Raw genomic sequence first — 22744 nt, forward strand, 5'->3', positions numbered from 1 at the left:
ATTCAATCTGATATTTAGATAAGCATAATATTTTTTTTAAACGGAAGACAGAGTCAAAGAATATTAAAACACTAACAAAGGTCACTTCTTAGACCACTTATCATCTAATCGTATCCAATGAGTTAAGTCTTCTTTTCTCTTGAATTTATTAGCTGTGTATAAAGATGCAAAAAAGTAGAGCACAAGTTGTGCTATAAATTCTGAAGCAAGATTTATGGAATAAGGCAGGGCTAGAATTAGGAGCATTGCTCTTTAAATTAAACTGTTATATAATGCTTATGCACATTAACATATTCCCCTCCTTTCTTCCTCATATTTTCCTCCATAAAAGTAGATACAAATTTTATAGTAAAGTCTACATAAATACAATGGTTACATGGCTCTTCTCTCCCTTTACTTCAACTACTGCCATAATCTTCACCAGCTTTTATTCTCCCTGCCCTGAAGAAAAAGCCCAGAGAGACTACAAAATACATTAGAAACAGTCCTGAGCAGGTAGCTCAGTTGGTTGGAGTGGCACCCTGATGCACCAGGGTTGTGGGTTCAGATCCCTGGTCAGGGCACTTATGAGAATCAACCAGTGAATGCATAAATAAGTGGGACAACAAACTGATGGTTCTCTCTCCTTCTCAAATAAATAAATAAGAAACAGCATGAGCTCTAGGTACAGCTTTCCCACTGCAAGTAGCCTCGTTAAAGTTACCGACCTTCCTACCTTGTCTCACCTGCAATAAAGGGTAATATTTGTCTTATAAAATTCTTGACAAACTTAACCTTAAAACACATAAAGTGTTGGCCACATGGCAAATAAGTGTTAATTTCCCTGTTTCTCCTCTCCCTTCAAAGGCAAATTCTCACAAAGGTGCCTATGATTCCATTCTCTCCTCCCTCTTCTAGGCCCGTCCTCTGGCAGTAATCTCCTCTCTGCTGGTCTCTTCTCCTCCTCTTAAATATGCCATAAACTTCCCCCCTTGCAAAACAAACAAATGAAAAAGGTTTCCTCCTCTCTGCCCTGCCCTCAAAGCAGAGCTGTCTCTTACCCTGTACTTCTCAAACTTCTTTAAAAAGAGCCCATTTTCTCATTATCCTGATGAACCAATTGCAATTTTGTTTGTACTCTTCTATTCTCCAGAAATCATTTTTTTTCCACTTAAAAATAAATACTGAACAATTTTTTTTTCTTGCAGCCAAGATGGAATAATAGTAACCAGATCTATCTTTCCATCAGAAAGAGTCAATAAGATAAAATTAAATAAACCCGACAAAATTACATGAAACAACAGTTTTCAAGACACTAGACATCAGGCAACATAGGATAGTGTTCCTTAAGAAATGAGAAATAAAAGAGGTGAGCTGGCCAGCCAGTGTGGCTCAGTGGTTGAGCATTGACCCATGCACCAAGAGGTCACCGGTTCGATTCCTGGTCAGGGAACATGACCAGGTTGTGGGCCCGATCCCCAGTGGGGGGCATGCAGGAGGCGGTCAATTGATGTTCTCTCTCATCAATGTTTCTATCTCTCTCTCCCTCTCCCTTCCTCTCTCTCTCAAATCAATAAAGAAAAAATATTAAAAATAAAAAAAGAGGTGAGCTGTACCACTGCTTCAGCTTACTACTGTCTTGAATGAGTTTCCAGACCATGACACAAAGAGGAAAAAGTGAGGAAGAACTTTTTCCCTTGTTGTGGAAACTGAGTGAAACTCTGGGGATATGACCAAGGCAGCTACAGTTCATTAAACAGAGTACCAGAGAGGAGAGCCACAGAGAGAGAGAGAAATTCAGAGGGTCTCTCTCAAATAATGGCATATGTTTGAGGAAACTACCCCAGGTCAGGGGAAAAGCCAGTTGAGAGGATTAGAGAAAACTCTTTTAGGCACTCACACGAGGCTGAGAACTCTGACTGTTCCCCCAACCAGGCAGAATGGGGAAAACTCAGAGTTCATGGGATAATGGATAGAGAACACAGAAAAGTCTTCTCTCAAATAATTAGCTCTAGACTGAGCATTTCTTGAATCATAAGTTCAAGATTTATACAAATACAAGTACACTCTGCTGCAAACAAGTTAAAAGTCACAATTTCTGGCATCTAGTTAAATATAACCAGACATACAAAGAGAAAAGAAAATGAAACCCAAAATATAAAGAATAAACAATCAACAGAAGTTCAAGATATAATTGACATAGAAGTTATAATTAGTTGTTCCATATGATCAAAATGATACAGACATGAAAGATGTAAAAATGATTTAAATCAAACTTATAGAGATGAAAACTAAAGTATCTAAGATGAAAATACATTGGATTGGATTAATGAAAGATTAGTAAAATTAAAGGCACAAAAATAGAAATTATCAAAAATAAAATAGAAAAAAATGAATGAAAAAAATGAAAATGACATTGATGCACTGGGGTCAACTTCCAGTAATCTAAAATTGGGCAACTGATTTCTTAAAGAAAAGAAGAGAGAAGGGAAAAAAATGGAAGAAACAATGCCGGGAAACTTTCCACATCTGATGAAAACTATAAATCCACAGATTTGGGAAGATCAACAAACTCTAAGCACAAGATTCATGAGAAAGCCATGCCAAGGAACAACATAATCAAATTGCTCATAACACATGTAAAGGAAAAAAAGTCAAAAAAGAGAAAAGGTAAGTTATGCATAAAGAGACAAACATGTATAACATCAGATTTCTCATCAATACAAGGCAAAAGACACTGGGGTAACATCTTTAAAGTACTGAAATAAAAAAATTGTCAACCTAGACTTCTACTTGTGGCAAAAACATCTTTTGAAAACCAAGGCAAAATAAAAGTGTTTTCAGACATACAAAAGCTAGAAGATTCATCACCAAGACCCACAGAGAGAAGGAAAATTATACAGATAAAAATATGGATCTACAGGAGTGAAGAGCACCAAAAATAGCTACTTAGGAGAAATATATAAGATTTTTTCTTATCATTTAGATCTCTTAGAGATAATTAACTATTTAAACAAAAATAACAACGTGCTGTGAATTTATAATAATATATCAAAGTAAAATGCATGACAACAACAGCATAAAGGCCAGCAGGGGAGAAATGGAAGTATACTATTGTAAGAGTCCTACACTACATGTGAAGTAGTGTAATATCATTTGAATGTATTATGTAATAAGTTAAAGCTGTATACTTAAACCCCAAAGCAACTACTAAAATAAAACAAAAGCAAATGCCAAAAAGCCAACAAAGGTGATAAAATGTATTCAAAGAAGACTATTCAATCCAGCCCAGCCAGAGTAGCTCAGTTGGTTGAGCATTGTTCTAGGCACCAAAAGGTTGCCGGTTCGATCCCTGGTCAAGACACATGCCTGGGTTGTGGGTTTGATTCCTGGTAAAGGCACCTATGAAGGGCCAGTGTTTTTTTTCCTCTTTTTTTCTCTCTTTCTTCCTTCCTCTCTCTAAGCATGTCCTCTGGTGAGGATAAAAAAGCAAACAAACAAAAAACATTCAATCCAAAAGGAGGCAGACAGTAAGAAAATTCCATTTTCCCAAAGACTAGATGGGACAAACAGAATACCAATAGCTAGATAAAAGACTCAAATCTAACAAAATCAATAATCACATCAAACATAAACAATTGAATTATAAGAGATTTGTCAGATTAAATGAATAAACAAGCTCCAACTATTTCTGCCAATAAGAAATGCATGCTAAATACTAAGGCGCAAAGACGTTAAAAACTATCACCAAGGTTAAAGAAGGCTATTTCATAATGATAAAAGGGTCAAATTATCAAGAGAACACAATAATCAATGTTTATACAACATAATAGAGCTTCAAAATATATGAAGCAAAAACTGACAGAACTGCAAGGAAAATTAGAAAAATCCACAATTATAGTCAGATTACAATATCCCTCTCTCAATCCAATAAGGATGAATTCAAAGTAATTATGCTGGGTAAAAGACTACAGACAAAAAAAAAAAATACACACTGTATAATTCCATGAATATAAATTCTAGAAAATGCAAAAAAGTAACCTATAGTGACAGAAAGTACATCCGTAGTTGCTTAGGGATTGAAGGGGAATGGGAAGGAATAGAGGACTGGTTACAGAAAGGCACACAGAACTCTGGGAAATGACAGCTAAGTTTACTATCTTGATTGTGATGAGTTCATGAATGTATACATATGTCAAAATTTGCCAAACTATACACTTAAATATATGGAATTTATTGCCAATTTTATCCCAATAAAGCTGTGTAATGTGTGTGATATAAAACAATCCATTATTCATCAGGCATGCTCCAGCCCTAGAGATAAAGCACTGAGGAAAATGGACACAGGACTCATCAATACAGAACTAACAGTCAGCATAGAAAAGACATTGAATGTTACTAAATGAGACAAAGTCTATGAAGTACTCAGTACGATGTGATAGTACAGATTCTAAAACGTACAGATTCTGTAGTATAGATTTTAACTAGGTAGTAGAGAAAGCAATCTAACACATGGATGAAGACGGAAAAATGGAGTATGAGTTAGCAAGGTGAAATATAAGGAAAAAATATATACAAAGATATTTACTGAATAAAGATTCTAGGTTCTGGCCATGTGGCTCAGAAGATTCAGCGTCGTCCCATGGACTCAGAGGTCCTGGTTCAATTCGCTGTCAGGGCACATGCCGGAGCTACAGGCTCGATCCCCAGTAGGGAGCATGCAGGAGGCAGCCGATCCATGTTTCTCTCTCACATCGATGTTTCTATCTCTTTCTCCCTTCCTCTCTCTCTAAAAAAAAATCAATAAAAACATAGTAAAAAAAATATTCCAGGGCAAAAACGTCTATAAGATAAATGCCCAGAAATGGAATTGCTGGGTCAAAGGGCAATTACAATTTATAAAGAAGGTTTTTTGCTTACTTCTTTAAAATAGATAAATATAGTGACATGTACTGTTTACACAGCAGAGGGAATTTTAGAACAATTTAATAACACTATTTAAGACAACGGAATAAACCTCCAACCTCTTTGAGACCAGGGACCACATCTTCATCCTCATGTCCTAAACACAGACCTCCCCAAGCCAGAGGCGCTGAGTAACAGTTTGCTGAATAACTCCTTGGGTTAGTGTATAAGAAGTCAAGCCGTCAGGAACATCTCCTGAATCATACCTCACTATTTCTAGAAATGACAGATTTTAAAGGAATTAACCTCTTTTTCATCATCACCCTCAAGTACATCTTAATGTTAAGCCCCTCAACGTGAACCACCTCAAAGCATTAAGCTGATCTCCCTGTCTCCAAATTCAACCTCCACAGAGCCCAAGAACAAACCATTCAAATCCCAAATCGACTTTCCTTCTATACTTAAAACCCTAAATGGCACCTCATCAGCTCCAGTTGTGCATGCCAAACAGAGAATCTAAGACCAATACTGGTGAAATGAGGGGAGAAAAAGGGCAGCTTAGTAGAGTTTTTAATAAAAACTAATGTATTTGATTTAGAGAGCTATATATTGTGAGGTTTTGCTTCCTGCTTTTTTGGTGTTAAAATATCCTTTTATTTATGAAAGGATGGGTGAGCATGTGACAGTTGTTTTTGTTTGTTTTATTAAATATGTTTTTAATTGATTTCAGAGAGAAGGGAGAGGGAGAGAGAACTATAGATGAGAGAGAAACATGGACTGGATGCCTCCTACATGCCCCCTACTAGGGATTAAGCCCACAACGGGGGCCCTGACCAGGAATCTAACCAGTGACCTCCTAATATATGGGACGATGCTCAACCAACTGAGCCACACGTCAGGCAAGTACATGACAGTTTTTAAGAAACATCTCCATTTGGCACATTAAAAAGTTGGTAAATCTATGACAAATGAGCTTTATGTTTTATTGTAAGGCCCCTGCAGAAGTCTGGGAAACACTGACAAGGTAAAGTCCGAAAGATAAACAGTGCCCTCACCTATCTTTCTAAGTCCTGTCTCACTTTCCCAGATTTTTTTCCCCCTTCTCTCCTTCATTCACTCAATTTATTGAGCACCCACTATTCCAATAGCAATGACAGAGTAGAAAGTAAGGAGAAACATCACTGTCTTCATGGAGCTCACAGTCTAGTGAAGGAAACAGATATAAAATAAATATAGAATTACAAACTATAACTGGACTGCCTAATGGAGAATGGAGTGAAGGAGCCCGAAAGTGAAGAAAGGAAGGACAGTCGGGAAGCTACTATAGTTCAGGTAAGAGATAACTGTGACTTGGACAAAGGCAGAGGCATGAAGAAGCCAAAATCTTGAGTGGACTGGATTTGCTGACAGATTGAATAGGGGGACTTAAGAACAAATAACTCCATAACTTCAGTATACACAATTATACAGACCTGCACTAATAGTCCCAATTTTTTATGACTCCCTGGATCTATGCCATTTGGTGTGAGATTGTTTTACGTAATTACTCTAGGCGTGATTATATGACTTGCTTAGGTAAAAGGATAACAGCAAACTTATTCCAAGCAGTAGCTTCAAAAAGTGCTTTTGCACTACTACTTGTCTCTTGAAATAAGCCTGGACTAGCAGGCTAAAGAGAGACCACATGGAGCAGAGCTCAACAGGGACCATCTGAAATATTCTTAAGCCAGTTTATAGCCAGAGAACCCCTAAACACACGAGGAAGTCCAGCCAAGATGAGCAGAGACACCTAGCAGACCCATAACTGAATAAAAATGCACAAATGCGCCCAAGCCACACTTAGAACCACCTACCTCCTATAGACTTGTGAGCAACAATAACTGCTTATTGTTTTAGGCCACTGAGTTTTAGGGTACTTTCTTTTTTTTAATTTGGTGCATTTTTTTTCTTTATTGATTTTTTTTTTTTTCCTAAGAGGAAGGGAGAGGGAGGGAGAGAAAGAAACATCGATGACAGAGAACATCGACTGGCCACCTCCTGCATGCCCCCACTGAGGATTGGGCCCACAACCTGGGCATGTGCCCTGACAGGTAATTGAACCGGCAACCTCCTGGTGTATGGGTTGATGCTCAACCACTGAGCCACATCAGCTGGGTTTGGGTGATTTTTTTTTTTAATGCATAACCTAACTAACCATGGTAGTACCATTTACTGATATGGAGTGGGACAGGAATGGAATAAAAAGGAAAATTAAACTCATTTTATCCTACCATGACCAACTCTTACCTATTCTCCAAAGCTCAACTTAGATATGGACTCCAGGAAGCTTTCCCCAGGCTGGCTTGGAAATACACTTAAGTACTACCATTATGGTTTGTACATATCCTAATCACTGCCTTACCACATCGTTCTGCAATTATTTACTTTTCTTCTCTAGACAATTGCACCTTTATGTTACAGACTGTCACACTCACCTTGATACTAGCATGTAACATAAAACGGGTCCCAATAGATATTTCTGAATTTTATAAATGAATCGAGCACTTATTCCTTATTTGACACTATACAATTAAATTAACTCTAGATCAGTATTTCTCAAGGTGTGATCTATTGACAACATGCATCAGAATCAGCATGGGTGTGTATTAAAAAACGCAGATCTTTGGGCTCTCTACCATCAATGAGAATGCCATTCTTCACCTTGTTTTAAAAAAAAAAAGAATTTATTTTGGCCAGCTACAAATGAACAAGTAATTAGATGTATAGGTACGAAAATCAACTTATTCAAATTTCCTAGAGATGTTCAAGACTAAGGACTAGTCTAATATCACCCAGGTAATTGAAAATGCTCTGAACTGCCACGGAGTTTTTCTTTCTCTTTTAAGAAATGGGTCGGTCTCCGCCAGAGGAAACGAGCCGGGGTCCTCCAAGGAGGTGTGGCCTCAACGCACACGTTCACAGAGGATGCTCCATGGGGAAAGCAAGTTCTGGGCTTTCTCCGCAGCAGGGACCAAGCAGGGACCGACAGGCGGCCTGAGCCCAAGCAGCACCCCGTGCCAGCCCTCGGAACCCCAGCGGCCGAGCCGAGTGCCGGCCGGTGGCCCCGCTACAGAAGAGCCGCAAGAAGGTGGCTCCCGGGGAGTTCCGGGATGGACGTCCTTCTCCAGAAACCGCCACCCTCTGCTCCCCTCGAGCCCGACGGGCCGTAAGGAAGGCCCCGGTCGCCTTGCCAGCCCGAGTGAGAAAGGAAGAAAATGCGGGAAGGGTCTGGCCCCGGGCATCCGAAAGGGAAATGGAAAAGTGCCGCCGCTTCCCACCTGCGTCAAGTTCTAGCTGGTAACAGGGCAGCGGCTCGAGGGAGAGTTTGTAACCCTCGAATCGGGGATCCAGCAGAGGTCTCTTCACCCGCAGGGAGCAATTAGCGGCCACCTCCATCGCCTTCCAGGATCCTAGCGTGAGAATTAATAAAGCTCTTGTTGAAAGGTCCGCGCTTCAATCGCAGCACGGAGGCTGGGAGGCTGCGTGGGTCCCATCCCAGAAAACCCTGCGTTTCAGAATGCCTTCTGGGAAATGTAGTGCCCGTGAGAAAGTTGACTATTGCATGCTGGGCCACGTAGTTTTCGGAAGACGCACGGCCCTCGCGACAGCAGGAGCTGGACTCCCTTACCCAGAGGGCTAAGCGACCAGGAGGCGGCCCGCGCTGGTTAAATTCTCACATTATAGGCAGGGTGGCGAGGCCCCGCCCCGGAAATGCGTGTTCTAGCTTTCTGTGAGCTTAGGCGCCCGAGCTACTGAGGGTCTAAGTCTGGGCAGCCGAAGAGTGTGGTAGGTAACGGTCGTCAGCGCAAGGGTCATTTCGTCGCTGGGAAGGGACGGCCCTCGCCCGCGGTGATGGTGGTGAGCTATGCCCGTGGTCCTCAGGGCCGGGACCCGGGCCCAGCCCAGGCTCCTTTCGATGTGCTGTCTTTCGTTAGCTTCCCCGACCCGCGCTCGCGGGCCTGTAGGGCTCTCCGACACGGCGTGCTACCGGAGTTGGCCTGAAGCCAGTCCTCGCTTTGTTTTCTGGCTCCTCCCCTCCCGCCTCTCCCGCTGTCTCCGCCCTATTCTGTTTTCCCAAAGAATGACTGAACTGGGAGGGATCCCCTAGCGCCCTGGTTTTACCAGTGAGAAAACTGAGGTCTTTAAGAATTGACTTGTCCAAGGTCACTATCTGTATTTTAGGGGCCAAGGCGAGATTTAAGTTCAATATTCTGGGAATGGTCCGGACTAGACCTTAGAATTATTTTGAAGATGTTCGCCTCCGACTACAAAAGCACACATTTCCTCATCCTTTCTCAGCCTCTCTTTTTTCCTGTTGCACTGGGGGAAGAACGCAACTCTGAAAACTCACTGCCAGTCTGCGTGTTCCTACAGACCAGCTGGGAGACGACCACAGTGGTCTGAAGTCAGCGGCAGAGTCAGTGAAGTCATGCTAGGAAACAAGTAAAACTTGTTCCAAGTTTTACAGCCTAACCTTCCTCTTCTTTCTACACTGCTTTGGCGTTGGTGGTTCATTTTTTTTCCCCGAAAATCGTGAATTTTCTAAGTTAAGAATTAGTTTGGGACATGTTTCCCCCTTATCTAACCAGCAAGCTTCCACAACGAGCAAACAAATTTACTTAGAGCTAGTTTGGTAGTTGTGAGTCTGGACACATCCTAGTGAAAAGTAAAGCAATTTAAAACCTTATTTGGTAGTTTCATTTTTCACCAACATTGCTTAATCTTTTATTGCTACTTAGCTCATATTACGGCTTTCCCAAAATGTTGAACGCAATTAAGGTACAGAAATGATTAGCGATCAGTTATAATGTGCTGTTGAAGTGTTTGGGGGGGGCGAGGGGTTCTGGGGTCAGAGCACCTGAGTTCAAAACCTGCTTTCACCATTTTCTATCTCAGTGCCTCAGTTTCCTCATCTGTAAAATACAGATTATGTTAATAATACTTACATAAAAGAATAAGATATGGGAATTAAATAAAAAAAAAACTAATGTGTTAGCCCAGTACCAGGCACGTTAAGTGTTTAGTAAATGTTATAATAACTACTAAAGTCTCATTTTAATAAAGGGTATATGGGGGAAGGAAACTGAAGTGAATTTATCAGTGTGACTTCTTGGGATGCAGTAAATATTAAGAGTAATGATGTTAACACATTGTTGAAAATTATTACCCCTTTGGTAGGTAGAATGAATGTTAAATGTGTTGAGATGCTTGCCTAGAGGATTTAGAAGAAAAATGCTTTATAAATGTTCTATATCTGAAAACACATGTTGATGTTCAGGTTAGCAAGATGAACAAAGATGCGCAGATGAGAGCAGCGATTAACCAAAAGTTGATAGAAACTGGAGAAAGAGAACGGTAAGTAATAGACTGTTAATAAGTTACGTTAAACACCTTTAAATTATAGTTATGTTGTGTATAGAAAATAAAAATATCAAGAAACAAAACTGATGTCGGTGGAAAGAATTACAGAAAGTAGAGATTGTCCAAAGCTTTCATTCCTCACATCTGTAAAAAACATGTCTATTCAGTATTGCAAGACTTAGCGGGAAGTGGATAATATAGAAAAATGAACAAGAAATGACTCTCAAAGATTGTATAATAGTGAAGAAAATTTCCAGTAACTACAATTGGAGACATAATGTTAACCAGTTTTTAACAGGGAGACAGCATAATAAAACCAGTTTTAGTTACCAAGCTCTCTTTTTTTTTTTAATCCTCACCCAAGGATATGTGTTGTTGTTTTTTTTTATCCTAACCTGAGGATATTTTTCCATTTTTTGTACAGGTAGAGTGGGAGGGAGAGAAAGGAAGGGAGAGAGAGAGAGAAACATCGACGTGAAGGGACACATCGAGTGGCTGCCACCCGCACGACCAACCAGGGCCGGAGACAAACTGCAACCGAAGTACGTGCCCTTAGCGGGAACCGAACCCAGGTCTCTCCGGACCGCAGGCCGACACTCTAACCGCTGAGCCAAACTGGCCAGGGCCCAAGGATATGTTTTTATTGATTTTAGAGAGGAGCAGGGGAGGGAGGGAGGGAGAAAGAGTGAGAGAGAGAGAGAGAAAGAAAGAAACACAATGTGGGAAAAACATAGATTGGTCTCTTCCTGTAAGCACCCCGACTGGGGATGGAACCCAAGATCTTTGGGTGTATGGGACGACACTCCAACCAAGCCACAATGACCAGGGCATTACCAAACTCTCTTAACCCGAGAGTAGCATGTACTATTTGTACTCTGAAACATTCCTCTTTTTTCTCCAAGTAGCTCATCTTTCAGGTCTTAATTTAAATATCTCTTCTGAGAGTCTGTTAACTCCCAAATACCTTGTTCTATTGGAGCATTTAACCACATTATATTGGGACTACCTACTTTGCTAGTTGGTATCCTTCAATATAATCTAAGTTACTTGACAACAAAATACCACTGTATATCCTGTATCATGCCCAGCTCGTAAATGGCTAAGTAAATATTTGGAAAAGGAACAAAAGAGTTTGAAAGTACAAAGAAGAGGGTGAGGAATCAAAAAAGACTTTCAGAAGCAGGGTGATTAATTGTGAGAGAAATATATATATGGAACAGGAGGGATCTTTCAACTTTACCTGTAGGTTATGGTGATCAGTTAAGGTCTCATAGTAAAAGAGGTACTTCAACTGGGGAAGAAGGATTAGCAGTTATCCACACCAATAGAGAAGACAATCTAGGCAGATAGAACGATGTGCAGAATCACAGCTTTGTTACAATATGATGATCTGGGGAAGTGCAGAATTAAAGCCAGAGGATAAAGAGTAAAAACTGTGTGGCTGCAACAGTGGACAGGAGGAATAGATTTTGTATGAATCAGAATTATTTTAGTTGAAAATGACAGAAACTGGCTTAACCAATGGAAATATATAAGTTCTAACTAAAAAGTCTAGAGCTTGAAATTTCTTTAGGCAATCAAAATTATTGTCAATGATATGTCTTTCTTTTCTTTCAGTTCTGCTTTCCTCTGTGTTGGTTTTATTCTCAAACAGTCTCTACCACAGAGATTAGTAGTTCAAAATGTATATACCTCTGGCTCAGACTACATTCCTCCTAGTATTTTCAGTATAGACCTAGCTTGATTACCATCTTACTTAGGTAATAGGCCAGTTATGATACTCTTGCCTAGGTCACATTTCCATCACTGGAACCTTACTCAAATTTCTTACACAGAGTGGTAGAGGGTTTTTGTTTTGTGGGGGTTTTTTTTGTATCTGTGTGTGTGTGTGTGTGTGTGTGTGTGTTTAAGGCAGAAAAATAGGTGGTGGGTTTGCAAAAACATCTGTTCTTGATCTTATCCTTGGATGATGGGAGTCATTAGAAGATTTTTAAAAAGGGAATGACTAGATCACATTTGCACTTTAGGAATGTTATTCTGGCAGTGTGGGGGAGAGACTGAATGCATTAGAGACAGAGTGCAGGAGAATGTGTTGAGACGATTATACCAGGTTAAAAATGAAAAACAGTAAAATGGAAAGGAGAACTTAGGTTTTGGTGGGGAGTTTTTAGTTTTTTGGGTTTTTTTGTTTTGTTTTGTTTTGTTTTTTAAGTAAAATCAGAAATGAGGAAGAAGGTAGAAACTAGAAAGGTGCCTTGGGAAGCAGAGAAGATAGTATTGCCAGTAATGAGTATAGGGGATTATGTTTATTTTTATTTTTTATTTGTTTCTGTTTTTATTTATGCAGCCTAGTTACTGAGTTTCTACCACATGCCATGTCCTGTTAAGGTGCTGAAGTTATAGTAGTGAACAAAATGAAGTCTGTCCTTTCATGGAGCTTACATTCTAATGGGAGAAAACAGACACAAGAAATGTCTAAAATGTCAGGTAATGATGAGTTCTAGAGGAAAACAAAGCAGAGAATAATGGGGTATGTTATTTTGAATAGAGAAAAACAAGGATTCACTGATAAGAGATCAGAAGGATCTGAGGGAGATGCGGGAACTCCAAGAGCTAAGGTCCTGAGACAAGCTTTTTGGCATTTTGAGGCGTGAGTACATGGAAGCTAATGAGACTGAATAAATTGGGAGGAGGAAAAGAAGAGATAAAGTCAGGGCATAGCTGGGGTGGGGCAGATCATGGAGGGTCATTTAGGCTATAATAAGACTTGAAGTTTATTCTGAGTAAATTAGCAAGCCTCTGGAAAGTTTTGAGCAGTGGGAGGAGAATGGAAGTGTACAAGGGGGAAAAGCAGGGGAAACAAGTTGGGAGTCTTTGGTAACAGTCCAGTCAAAACAAGGTGGTAGCTTACACAATGGTAGTAATGGCAGAGATGATGAAAAACATCTGGATTGCAGATATATATTTTAAAACGAAACAGTGGGATTTGCTCATAGATTGGATGTGTAGTGTTAACAGAGTTGCAGTGAAGGACGCTGCCAAGGTTTCTAGCCTGAGGAACTGGAGTAATTGCCATTGTGACAAGGAGAACAGGTTGAGGTGGATAGAAGCATGAGGCATGAGTTGGGTTTGGATTTGAAAGACCTGATTAAATCTTGAGATGAAAATGTCACATAGTGGAGGCATAGAAATACTGAAAGAAGATGTTTGGTTTGATAGGTAACATTTTTGAGCTGAAAAATTAGATGATTTAGGTTGAAGATTGAAGATTTATTAAAGTGGGTATGGCAAAAGGATCAGAAAATACTGATAAGAAAATATTTTATTACATCCATGACGCCATTAATTGCAATATACACTTTTTTTTTTTAAGCTAGTAAGAAAAAAGAAAACCCTGCCAATTAAATTATGATAGGTCCCTGGCCAGGTAACCAAGGTTGTGGGTCCCATCCAAGTGAGGGCACATAAAGGAATCAACCAATGAATACATAAAATAAGTGAAACAACTAATTAATCTATCTCCTCCCTCTCTCTCTCTCTCCTCTTCTTCTCTCTCTCTCCTCTTCTTCTCTCTCTCTCTCAAAATCAATACATAAAACATTTTTTAAATTATGCTAGGCATACCAGTTACTGAATTGTAAAAAGGGGGGAGGGAGTATCAGAGTCAATGAAATACATAGTTGATATATAATTTAGAAGGTTAATGGAAAAAGGGAGGAGGAAGCCTTTGAGGTTAGAGAGAGAAATAATGGAGAAGTAAGAGAGCTGAAGGATAAGAATTTGTAGTCAGAGAAGGGATTTTGGAATTTGAAGTTTTCAGAGATGCAGCTTTTCCAAGGTCAACAAATACCCTCCAGAAGTACAGCTCCACAGTGTTCTTGGTGGTGGAGGGGGAAAGACAGCGTGTTAGAAGGCCAGAGTAGTTTCTTGAGAAGTATTTTGCCCATCCACTTCATTTTATTTTACTGATAATGAAAATGAGACCATGATTCGCAGAAGATCAAAGAACTATCTAAACTATTTTGTGATAGAACCAAGAATTGAACATTTTGTGACTGGAAGGGAGGGGATTTTTAATTGAAGAGTTGAACCTTTGATTCAAACATTCCTATCTAAGATATTGTACATTGTTGTAGTTTTAATTTGAAAACACTTTTATTTCAACAGCCTCAAAGAGTTGCTGAGAGCTAAATTAATTGAATGTGGCTGGAAGGATCAATTGAAGGCACACTGTAAAGGTAATCAGTTTCATTTAGCAGATAAGCTAATTCCATTGCTCTCAACTGTTGGTTTGGGGTTCACTAGAAAAATTAGTCAGTATTTTAAAGGTATATTAAGTGTTCAGACATAATTTTAAACAACTGGAAAATTGACTCTTGTAATAATTTCCTCCTCTCTGATAATATTTAGACCTAATTTCTAAATTTTTAGATATTTTTTTTGTTTCTCTTAAAATGACGGAGGCATGATTTTTTCTGGCTTCAAAATGTGGAATCCCACCTTTTGCAGTGTGCCTGTTCAAAGTGAAACATTACTTATTCATAATGTGTTTTAATTGAACAGATAGGAATTATATCTTGTCATTAACAGTGTTTTGAAAAATTCATCTTAAAATCTCCTAGAGAATTATACTTATTTTTTTAAATGTAGAATGGGAACTTGTTAAATTGCTTACTGTTGATGATGATACCGCCAGATAGATTACACGTGTCACTATGATGAACCTTCTTTCTGACTCAGCTTTTAGTATAATAGCATTTTGGTTATTTTTAATGATTTACCATTGTATTGTAATGTTTTCTACAAGTAGTAATGATAGTAGCAGTTATTTATTACATTAACCCTGAGAAGGCAATGTAACAAATTAGTAGTAAAAGCATAGAGTTGGAGGTCATACAGATCTTCACTGAAAAGACTAGAGCTGAATTTGAATTCATGTTTGGATGAGTTATTTAATCTTTATGCTTCAGTTGCCTCACCTGTGAAATGGGAAAAATGCCCAGCCCATTACATTATTGCGAATATTAAATGATGCAAAGCATCCAGCACATAATAGGGTTCAGTAAATGTGAACTCCTTTCCCTCCTCTGTTTCTTTTGGCCCAGTCTAGAGAAGAGAAAGGAGCAAAGGAGTTCTGTATTTTCATTTTGGGCTATGAAATTTTAAGCTGGACACAAATAATAGCTTTTCCCCCTCCATACACTTAAGAGCTAATATGATTACAGTGAAATGAGATCTGTGCAGTTATAATTTACTGGGTTTTTACAAATGTTAGATTTGACCTTACAGTTCAGATTCATTCTGTGTTTTATTTGTTAAAATATAAGTTATTTAGCCGAAAGATGAATAGGCTTTTATGATTTATCTGGTGAATATTTAATGTATCTAAAAAGAAGTGTCCTCTCTCTTTTTTTTTTTTAAAGACCAATCTGCACTCTAAAAACATGATCTTAATCCTTCCTCTATGAAAATCTTTCTTACAGATAATGATTTTAAATGATATGATTTGTTTTTTGCTTTTGCATAAGAGGTAATTAAAGAAAAAGGACTAGAACACGTTACTGTTGATGACTTGGTGGCTGAAATCACACCAAAAGGCAGAGGTAAGGACTACAAACTGTGTGAAAGGAAACCTGTGCTAAAGACATGATTTTTTTCTGTCATACTGACTCAGCTTTTCTTTCTACAAAGAAAAACAACCTTTCCAAAATTATTTGGGCACTTGGTGTTTTCTCATTGGGAAGAAGTATAATTGCCTACCTGCCTCTCAGCATGGTTTTGAGTAACAGATGAGATAAGAGGTGCAAAATGTTTTTACACTTTGAAATAGTATACAAATAAGTTGATATGATTGTTAAGATAGATAATTTTTAAAATATGAAATCTTGTAGAGGCAAATATTAATAAACTATTAAATATGGCCTGGCTTCACTTAAATATTTATTTATTTTTAAATATGTTTTTGATTTTTTTAGAGAGACTGTGCACCCCGTACTGGGGATTGAGCCCAAAACCAGGCATGTGCCCTGACCAGGAGTGGACCCGGACCTCTCAGTCCATGGGACAGTAGCTCAGTCTACTGAGCCACACTGGCTAGGCTCACTTAAATATTTAATAATTCAAAGTTTTACTCTTGTCCCTGAATTATTGGTCTGCTCTCTCTTTGCTTATTAAAAAGAAACAAAGCTCTGTCTTCTTGAATGACTGGTTAAGAATTTGATAGTGCTGTAACTTCATGTTTAGGGTAATCTGTATTTAAGAGTCACACTATAACCACCTTCATTTCTCCTTTGAATTCCTTGTTTACAGAAGGCAAATGAAAGAAAGGAAATGTATTAACAGTGATGCTATGTAACAAATATTGTCAGAAACTACATTATATTGTTATCTTAGATGGAGCCATATTTTTTATTTTTTTTATTTTGAGAAAGTCTGTTTAAATGGTACTAGGTAAATTAGATGGCTTATTGTTTTCTCACACAAAAAAATAGTAAAAAGAATTTAGGTGTAAAAATAAATAAGTTTGAAAATCCTAAGTAGAGACTACTAGTTCCCTGAACTGCTTATCTGCTGGGAGGGAACTAGGGAATCCCATGAACCTTTCCACCATATCTTGGCCTAGTTACAGCTACAAAAATCTGACATTTTCTTTACCCATATCTCAGGGAAAGAAAAATAAAACCAATAGTAGTATTTATTGTTCCCTCATAAATTTATATTTTAAAATAATGTTCCCTAATTTTGTTTTCTGTTTTACTTCAGTAATATATGTTTAATATGTTAACATTATTTAGGAACTGGTTATACAGGGTAGAAATTGTCCTTTGCTCCTCCTTCAACACTGGTATCTTGGACATATCAGTCCCTTGTAGCTCCTTTGCTAGAGAAGGAGCAAATAAGCAAAGAGAAGTGAAAATAAATCTGTTCTTTTATGCTTAGTCTTCTTTATTGTTAAGAGTAGAAGCATTTTCTTTTTTTAAATATATAGTAAAATTTACTTTTTTACTGTATGATTTTTGTACACGTATGAATTCATACAACCACCATTCCCATAAAACTCCTTCAAGCCTCCTTTTGTTTCACACCCTATCCCCAACCCAAAGTAACTGATCTCTTCTCCAGCACCATAATGTTGATTAAAAGACTTTAATATACATATTGATCACATTTCCAGTGGACTTGAATTATGTAGTCTCTATTTCTAGGCGGGCTTAAGCTAAACAATTTATACAAAGGAGTATCTGTCTCATTTGATTTGTGTACTTATTTCTGGAATTCTTTATAGAAATACTGAACTATATTTGAAGTTTTCCATTTTCTCTGGACACAAGCCAAATAACAGAAGTGTTCATTAATTCTCTGTTGTCCTTATTTATTAATAGCCAGAGGAGGAACAACAATAATGTAGATTTGTTTATGGACACTATTAACATTTCAAAGAGCAGGGTTTTATTTTCGTTTTTAGCTTAATACTCTGAATAGATAATACAGTCACGTCACATGGTTCAAATTCAAAAAGTTAAAAATATAGGAAATATAACCACAGTTGTGGTTTTTGCATCTGTGCTGAGTCCAAGAGTATGTGCATTTATTTCTATAAAATATTGCCAAATTACCTTCCCCAAAATGTTGTACCAGTTTATACTCCCAGCAGCTATTATGAGTGTCCATCTTTTCTTCAGTCTTACCAACACACTATATTTTTGACCTTTGGATTTTAGCCAGTCTGATTGGTAAAATATGTGATCTGAATGTGGTTTTAATTTTCATTTCTCTTGTAAGGTTTATCCCCTCTTGTGTTCAAGAATTGTGTGTTTCTCCTTTTCTTCATTTTCAGTGCTCATTTTTCTATTAGCCTGCTGATCTTTTTCTTATCAAATCGAAGAAATTGTAGAGTAGAGGGATTGGCCCTTTTCTGTAGAAGTGTTTTCCCAGTTTTTTGTCTTTTGCCTTTGTTTACAGCGATTTTTGACCAACCTTATTAAGTTGCTGTTGCGTTTGAATTAAATTTATCAATCTGTTATAGCCTCTGTATTTAAAAAAGACTTTTTTTCACTCCTAATTTAAAGAATTTTCCCTTGTTTTCTTTCCAACGTGCAGTGTATTTCCGTATTAGTTCATTCAAAAAATGAATTGCAAATATACCTTTTTTCAGATGTTTACCTATTTTTTCTATTAAAGTTCATGAGAATTATTTGTAAAATAAATTAAATCAATGTATGCATTTGTCATTCTGAATAAAACATCGGATCTCATCGGACATGTATTTATTGGAATATTCTTACTCTTATATTTTTATTTTTATATTTCAGCCCTGGTACCTGACAGTGTAAAGAAGGAGCTTCTACAAAGAATAAGAACATTCCTTGCTCAGCATGCCAGCCTTTAAGATTGAATTAGATTGTGTTGTTTTGTGGTCTTATTTCTGAAAGTAAAACTTGCCATAAATTAGGAATCGCTTTCCCAAAATAAAATCCTTTTTTGTATGATGGTATTCAATTTTCGGTAATGATGTATACATTGTATTGATTTTTTTCCCTAAATGTGTTATTTTAATAAATATCTCATGAATGATTTTGCAGTTTCCTTGGATCTTGGAATAAATGGAACTTTTCAACAATCCACCAGATTTGTTGAGAGAAAAAGTCATCAAGTAATGTAGTTTATTAAGTATGTGCATATTTCTGTGCTAACAACTGAGGAGAAGTAAGCAGCCTCTTCTGATTGTCTAGATATGGTGTATTTCTCTTTTGAATCCCTATAATATTTTATAATACATGCCCCATCTTGTACTACAGTTGTCTTATTTCTTATTTGTTATAAACTCTGAGAGTTAGGACTGGGTCTTACTCATCTTTATGTGCCTTCCTTATTCCTCAAAGAATTTACCATCCTATTTGAAGAGAGAACATTTGCAAACTGGCTCCATACCAAGCTCCTCTCACATATCTACTCATCTGAACTTTGAAAGCAGAAACTCTAAATTACATCCCCACATACTAAGGTCAAGAAAGAACTTAATGGGAAATAATCTCCACCCATAGCTTTACTCTGACATCAAGATTGCCAAATCCAATGGACTCTTGTCTGTGCTTACGTGACCTCTGCTGGAAACTGAGAATGTTGAGCATCCTGCCACTGGAACTTTCCTCCCACTCCTCACATTGTTTATTCCTACCACTGGAAGTTCCTTCTGTGTCTTGTGGAGAACCTTTTGCCGTGTGGGACTTGAAATAACGGTGTTTCTTAGGGCTTGCTCCTGGGCCCTCTGCCTGACTAATGATATGCTTTTCCTGGGACAATCCCAGGAAACGGGTCGGACTATGACTTCAAATACTAACAGGTTAATAAATGATAAATTGCATCACCAAACCAGACTTCAACCCAGCCTCCATACCCGTATACCTATCTGCTATCAGCTTCCTTGGATGTTCCATGAACACTTCAAACTGACCACCCTTAAGATAGTGATTTCCCCTCTACTGACTATCCCTTCTGTATTCCTTATCAATGTGAGTATTACCTCCCAGACATATATTATCTGAGGAGCTTGTGAAAATACTGATTTAGAAAGTAAGTGTTGCACAAAATTCTTTATCTATGACAAACTCCCAGTCAATGTTTATGCTGCTGATCAAGGGCCATTTTTGAGTGTAGCAAGGTTGTCAACTGTCCACTCCCTTCCCTTGTTTTTTCTTTATTGATTTTAGAGGAAAGGAGAGGGGGAGAGAGAGAGAGAAACATTGAAGAGAGAGAACATTGATTGACCACCTCCTGCATGCCCCCCACTGGGGATTTGGTCCACAACCTGCTCCTGTGCCCTGATCATGAATTGAACCAGCGACCTCTTGGTACATGAGTCCACACTCAACCACTGAGCCACACCAGCCGGGCCACTCCCTGCCCTTTAACTGCCTTTGTTCGACACCAGATTAGTACAGTAGGTGCCTAATATTTCCTTGCTGTAGTTGCTCCATGCATCCTCCAGTTTCTCTTCTACACTTGCCCAAGTGATCTTACTAAAATTCAAGTTTAGTCAGTTTATTCCCCTTGAAACATAAATGGTTCTTTCTGGTTTGCAGGGTAAAATTCACACTCAGCCATAGCATCTAGGCCCTCTTGATCTGACATTTACTTATTGCTCTATTTAAAGAGTTCCCAAGAGTATCAAGCTGTTCATCCCTAAATACCTTTTTGAAAGTCCATCAAGCTAGAAAGACCTTTCACTTATCTCTTGGCCTTCAGAATTCTGCCCTTTATCAAAATAGTCTGGCATTTCTATTTGGTTTAGGTTTCCCACTGCTGTTTTTCTGTGCATAATTTCTCTTCAACACAATAGTTCTAGAACTTTTGATCTGGAGGGGAGGGAACATGATTATTTTTTCTATATATGATACTTGTGGGCAAATGGGCAAAATAATTAAATGAGTGAACAAACATAGAAGCCCAAAAGAAGGTAAAAATGCAATTGGATGTGTTGGAGGAAAGGTCTCACATTAATTTTTGGTTCACATTCCAGAGAATTTTACTTTCTGATGAATTTATATTTTAAGTGTAGTCTTGGAACCAACTGGGCTTAATTATGTAAAATGTTGAACCTAAGACATACATACACGTAATCACCAAACCTACCCCAGAGTTTTTATGTTTCATTTCATAAAACAATAATCTAAAGTTAAATGATAGTTATAGGCATCATTCTGCTACCCATTATCAAAAAAGAAACAAATGGTACAGAGGAAATGTTAAAAACAACAGGTAGTTCATATTTCATAGTACTGTATACAAAAGCAAACCAAAATTTCTCATAGAGATACTATTTTAATAGTTCAGAACAAAATATGAAAAGAAAAAGATGAAAATATTTTGAGATGGAACAAAAATAATTAAATTAAAAATACTTTATAGCAATTGAAAATACTAAAGAGCATAGCTTTAAAATGTTAGTGCTGAGAACTAACTCCACCATCTCTAAGTCTTTTTGACGTCTTTGAAATGTCACGTATTTTGCATCTAAAACCATTGATATCTTTCAAATAAAGCAACTTGTGGACATCTTGACTCACATCATTGAGTCATGTTAACCATTCTTTAAAGATCTTGCACCTTTTCATTCTCAGTGTTGGAAATTCAAAAGGATATTACTGTTACATGACTGCATTGGGTGAGTAAAATACTAATTAGAATTACTAGAAGCTTTTTTTGTATAGGATTAGAAGACCCAACTAAATTATTTAGGTAATCACTTTGCTTTGGCATTACAAGTGTATCATTTGGTTGGGCAGTGCCAAGCTAGGACCTGGATGATGCTGGGGACTGGTAATTGAATATGAGACTTTTCATAACTTGATAAAAGACTCCATCCAACTCAAGAGAATTGTGACAGCTGCTCAGTAGCTAATGTTGGAAGTGATCCAATGTGTGCATTTGTGTTTTAACCCTTCTTGTAAATTGCTATCTCATGTTACTCAGTGACTTTATAAAACCCCACATATTTACTATTAGAAACCACACATTCAATGAATCCACCAAGAAAACTAACAGGCACAGTCAAACCAAGTTCTAGTCTCAGCTATGACACTGAATTATCAGGTAAGACTGTTTCTTCTGCCTCAGTTTTCTCATCTGAATAATAGATCTGATACTACTGACCTGGCAAGAATTAAAATAACTTAAAAACTATAAATACGATTAATAGAATAATCATAAAAAGTAACATGGATATTCATAAGAAGCAATATGGACTCATTTTAGTCCTAGGAAGAACTCTAAAAATATGCAGTTACTATGTTTTTCTTTTTTGCTGGTGTTTGTTTGTTTGTTTGTTTTTGTTCATGCCCCTAGCGGAACCCAAACCCGGGACTCTCTGGTCCGCAGGCCAGTGCTCCAACTGCTAAGCCAAACTGGCCAGGGCATGTTTTGTAGATAGATGTAGATAAATAGATTACATGTATGTGGAAAATAGCTGCTTTTATTTTTCAGGAATTTGTAGATCATATTAATTGCCATAAGAATTAATACAAAAATAAATGTGACCGACATTACTTGATTGGAATAGAATAAATACCACTATAAGAGCACTTAGCAGGGAGAATTGTAATTGTCTAGTCATTTTCACCCACATTCTACTATAAACAGTTCCTGTCATAGAGGAGTTTATCTTTTGACCCTATTGTCTTTTTGATACATTTGAATTTGATTCTAAGTTCATAACAGAGTTAGTTCTTGATAAATCCTTTTAAATAAATGAATGATAAATAAATGAGAGGAGGGAAAGAAATTCGGCATGTACCTGTTTATTTCAGACTTCAAATTACAGGCACTTGGTTATTCTGCCTGTCAGCCACCAGGGAGCACTTGAAGTCTGTATTTTGATCCTCTCTGGGGCTCACCATTAATAAAATGCGTCATCTCAACAGGCCCAATTTCAGCTCAGGTCAGGCAGCTTTTTAAAGATAAA

General features: G+C 37.8%; 2 protein-coding genes across 4 annotated transcripts in view; one reads left to right on the forward strand and one right to left on the reverse strand.

Moving 5' to 3' along the window:
- Positions 1–8545, reverse strand: part of NUDCD1 (NudC domain containing 1) — a 56512-nt gene extending 47967 nt beyond the window's left edge. Inside the window, exon 1 of the mRNA XM_036263952.1 lies at positions 8202–8545. Coding sequence (XP_036119845.1) covers positions 8202–8319 — 118 coding nt within the window. The 5' untranslated portion in view covers positions 8320–8545. The remainder of the gene's footprint in view (positions 1–8201) is intronic.
- An 82-nt stretch (positions 8546–8627) lies between these two features.
- Positions 8628–19319, forward strand: ENY2 (ENY2 transcription and export complex 2 subunit). Of its 3 annotated transcripts, none has more exons than XM_036263977.1 (5): positions 8628–8709; positions 10202–10278; positions 14452–14522; positions 15813–15887; positions 18597–18858. In XM_036263977.1, exons 2-5 carry the CDS (start codon positions 10211–10213, stop codon positions 18671–18673), a joined length of 291 nt encoding a protein of 96 aa, XP_036119870.1. In that variant the 5' UTR covers positions 8628–8709; positions 10202–10210; the 3' UTR covers positions 18674–18858. The 3 variants fall into 3 exon arrangements, with proteins under 3 accessions (XP_036119870.1, XP_036119869.1, XP_036119871.1); XM_036263976.1 differs by having other exon boundaries at positions 8635–8781; positions 18597–18876; XM_036263978.1 differs by having other exon boundaries at positions 8650–8713; positions 18597–19319.
- Positions 19320–22744: the final 3425 nt, after the last annotated feature.

Source organism: Molossus molossus, unplaced genomic scaffold (assembly GCF_014108415.1).
Source record: "Molossus molossus isolate mMolMol1 unplaced genomic scaffold, mMolMol1.p scaffold_m16_p_16, whole genome shotgun sequence".
NCBI classification, from domain to species: Eukaryota; Metazoa; Chordata; class Mammalia; order Chiroptera; family Molossidae; genus Molossus; species Molossus molossus.

Coding starts and splice junctions, on each gene's coding strand:
- ENY2 (XM_036263976.1), top strand. Junction 14,523..15,812: donor ATTGAAGGCACACTGTAAAG/GTAATCAGTTTC, acceptor CTTTTGCATAAG/AGGTAATTAAAGAAAAAGGA. Junction 15,888..18,596: donor AATCACACCAAAAGGCAGAG/GTAAGGACTACA, acceptor TTTATATTTCAG/CCCTGGTACCTGACAGTGTA.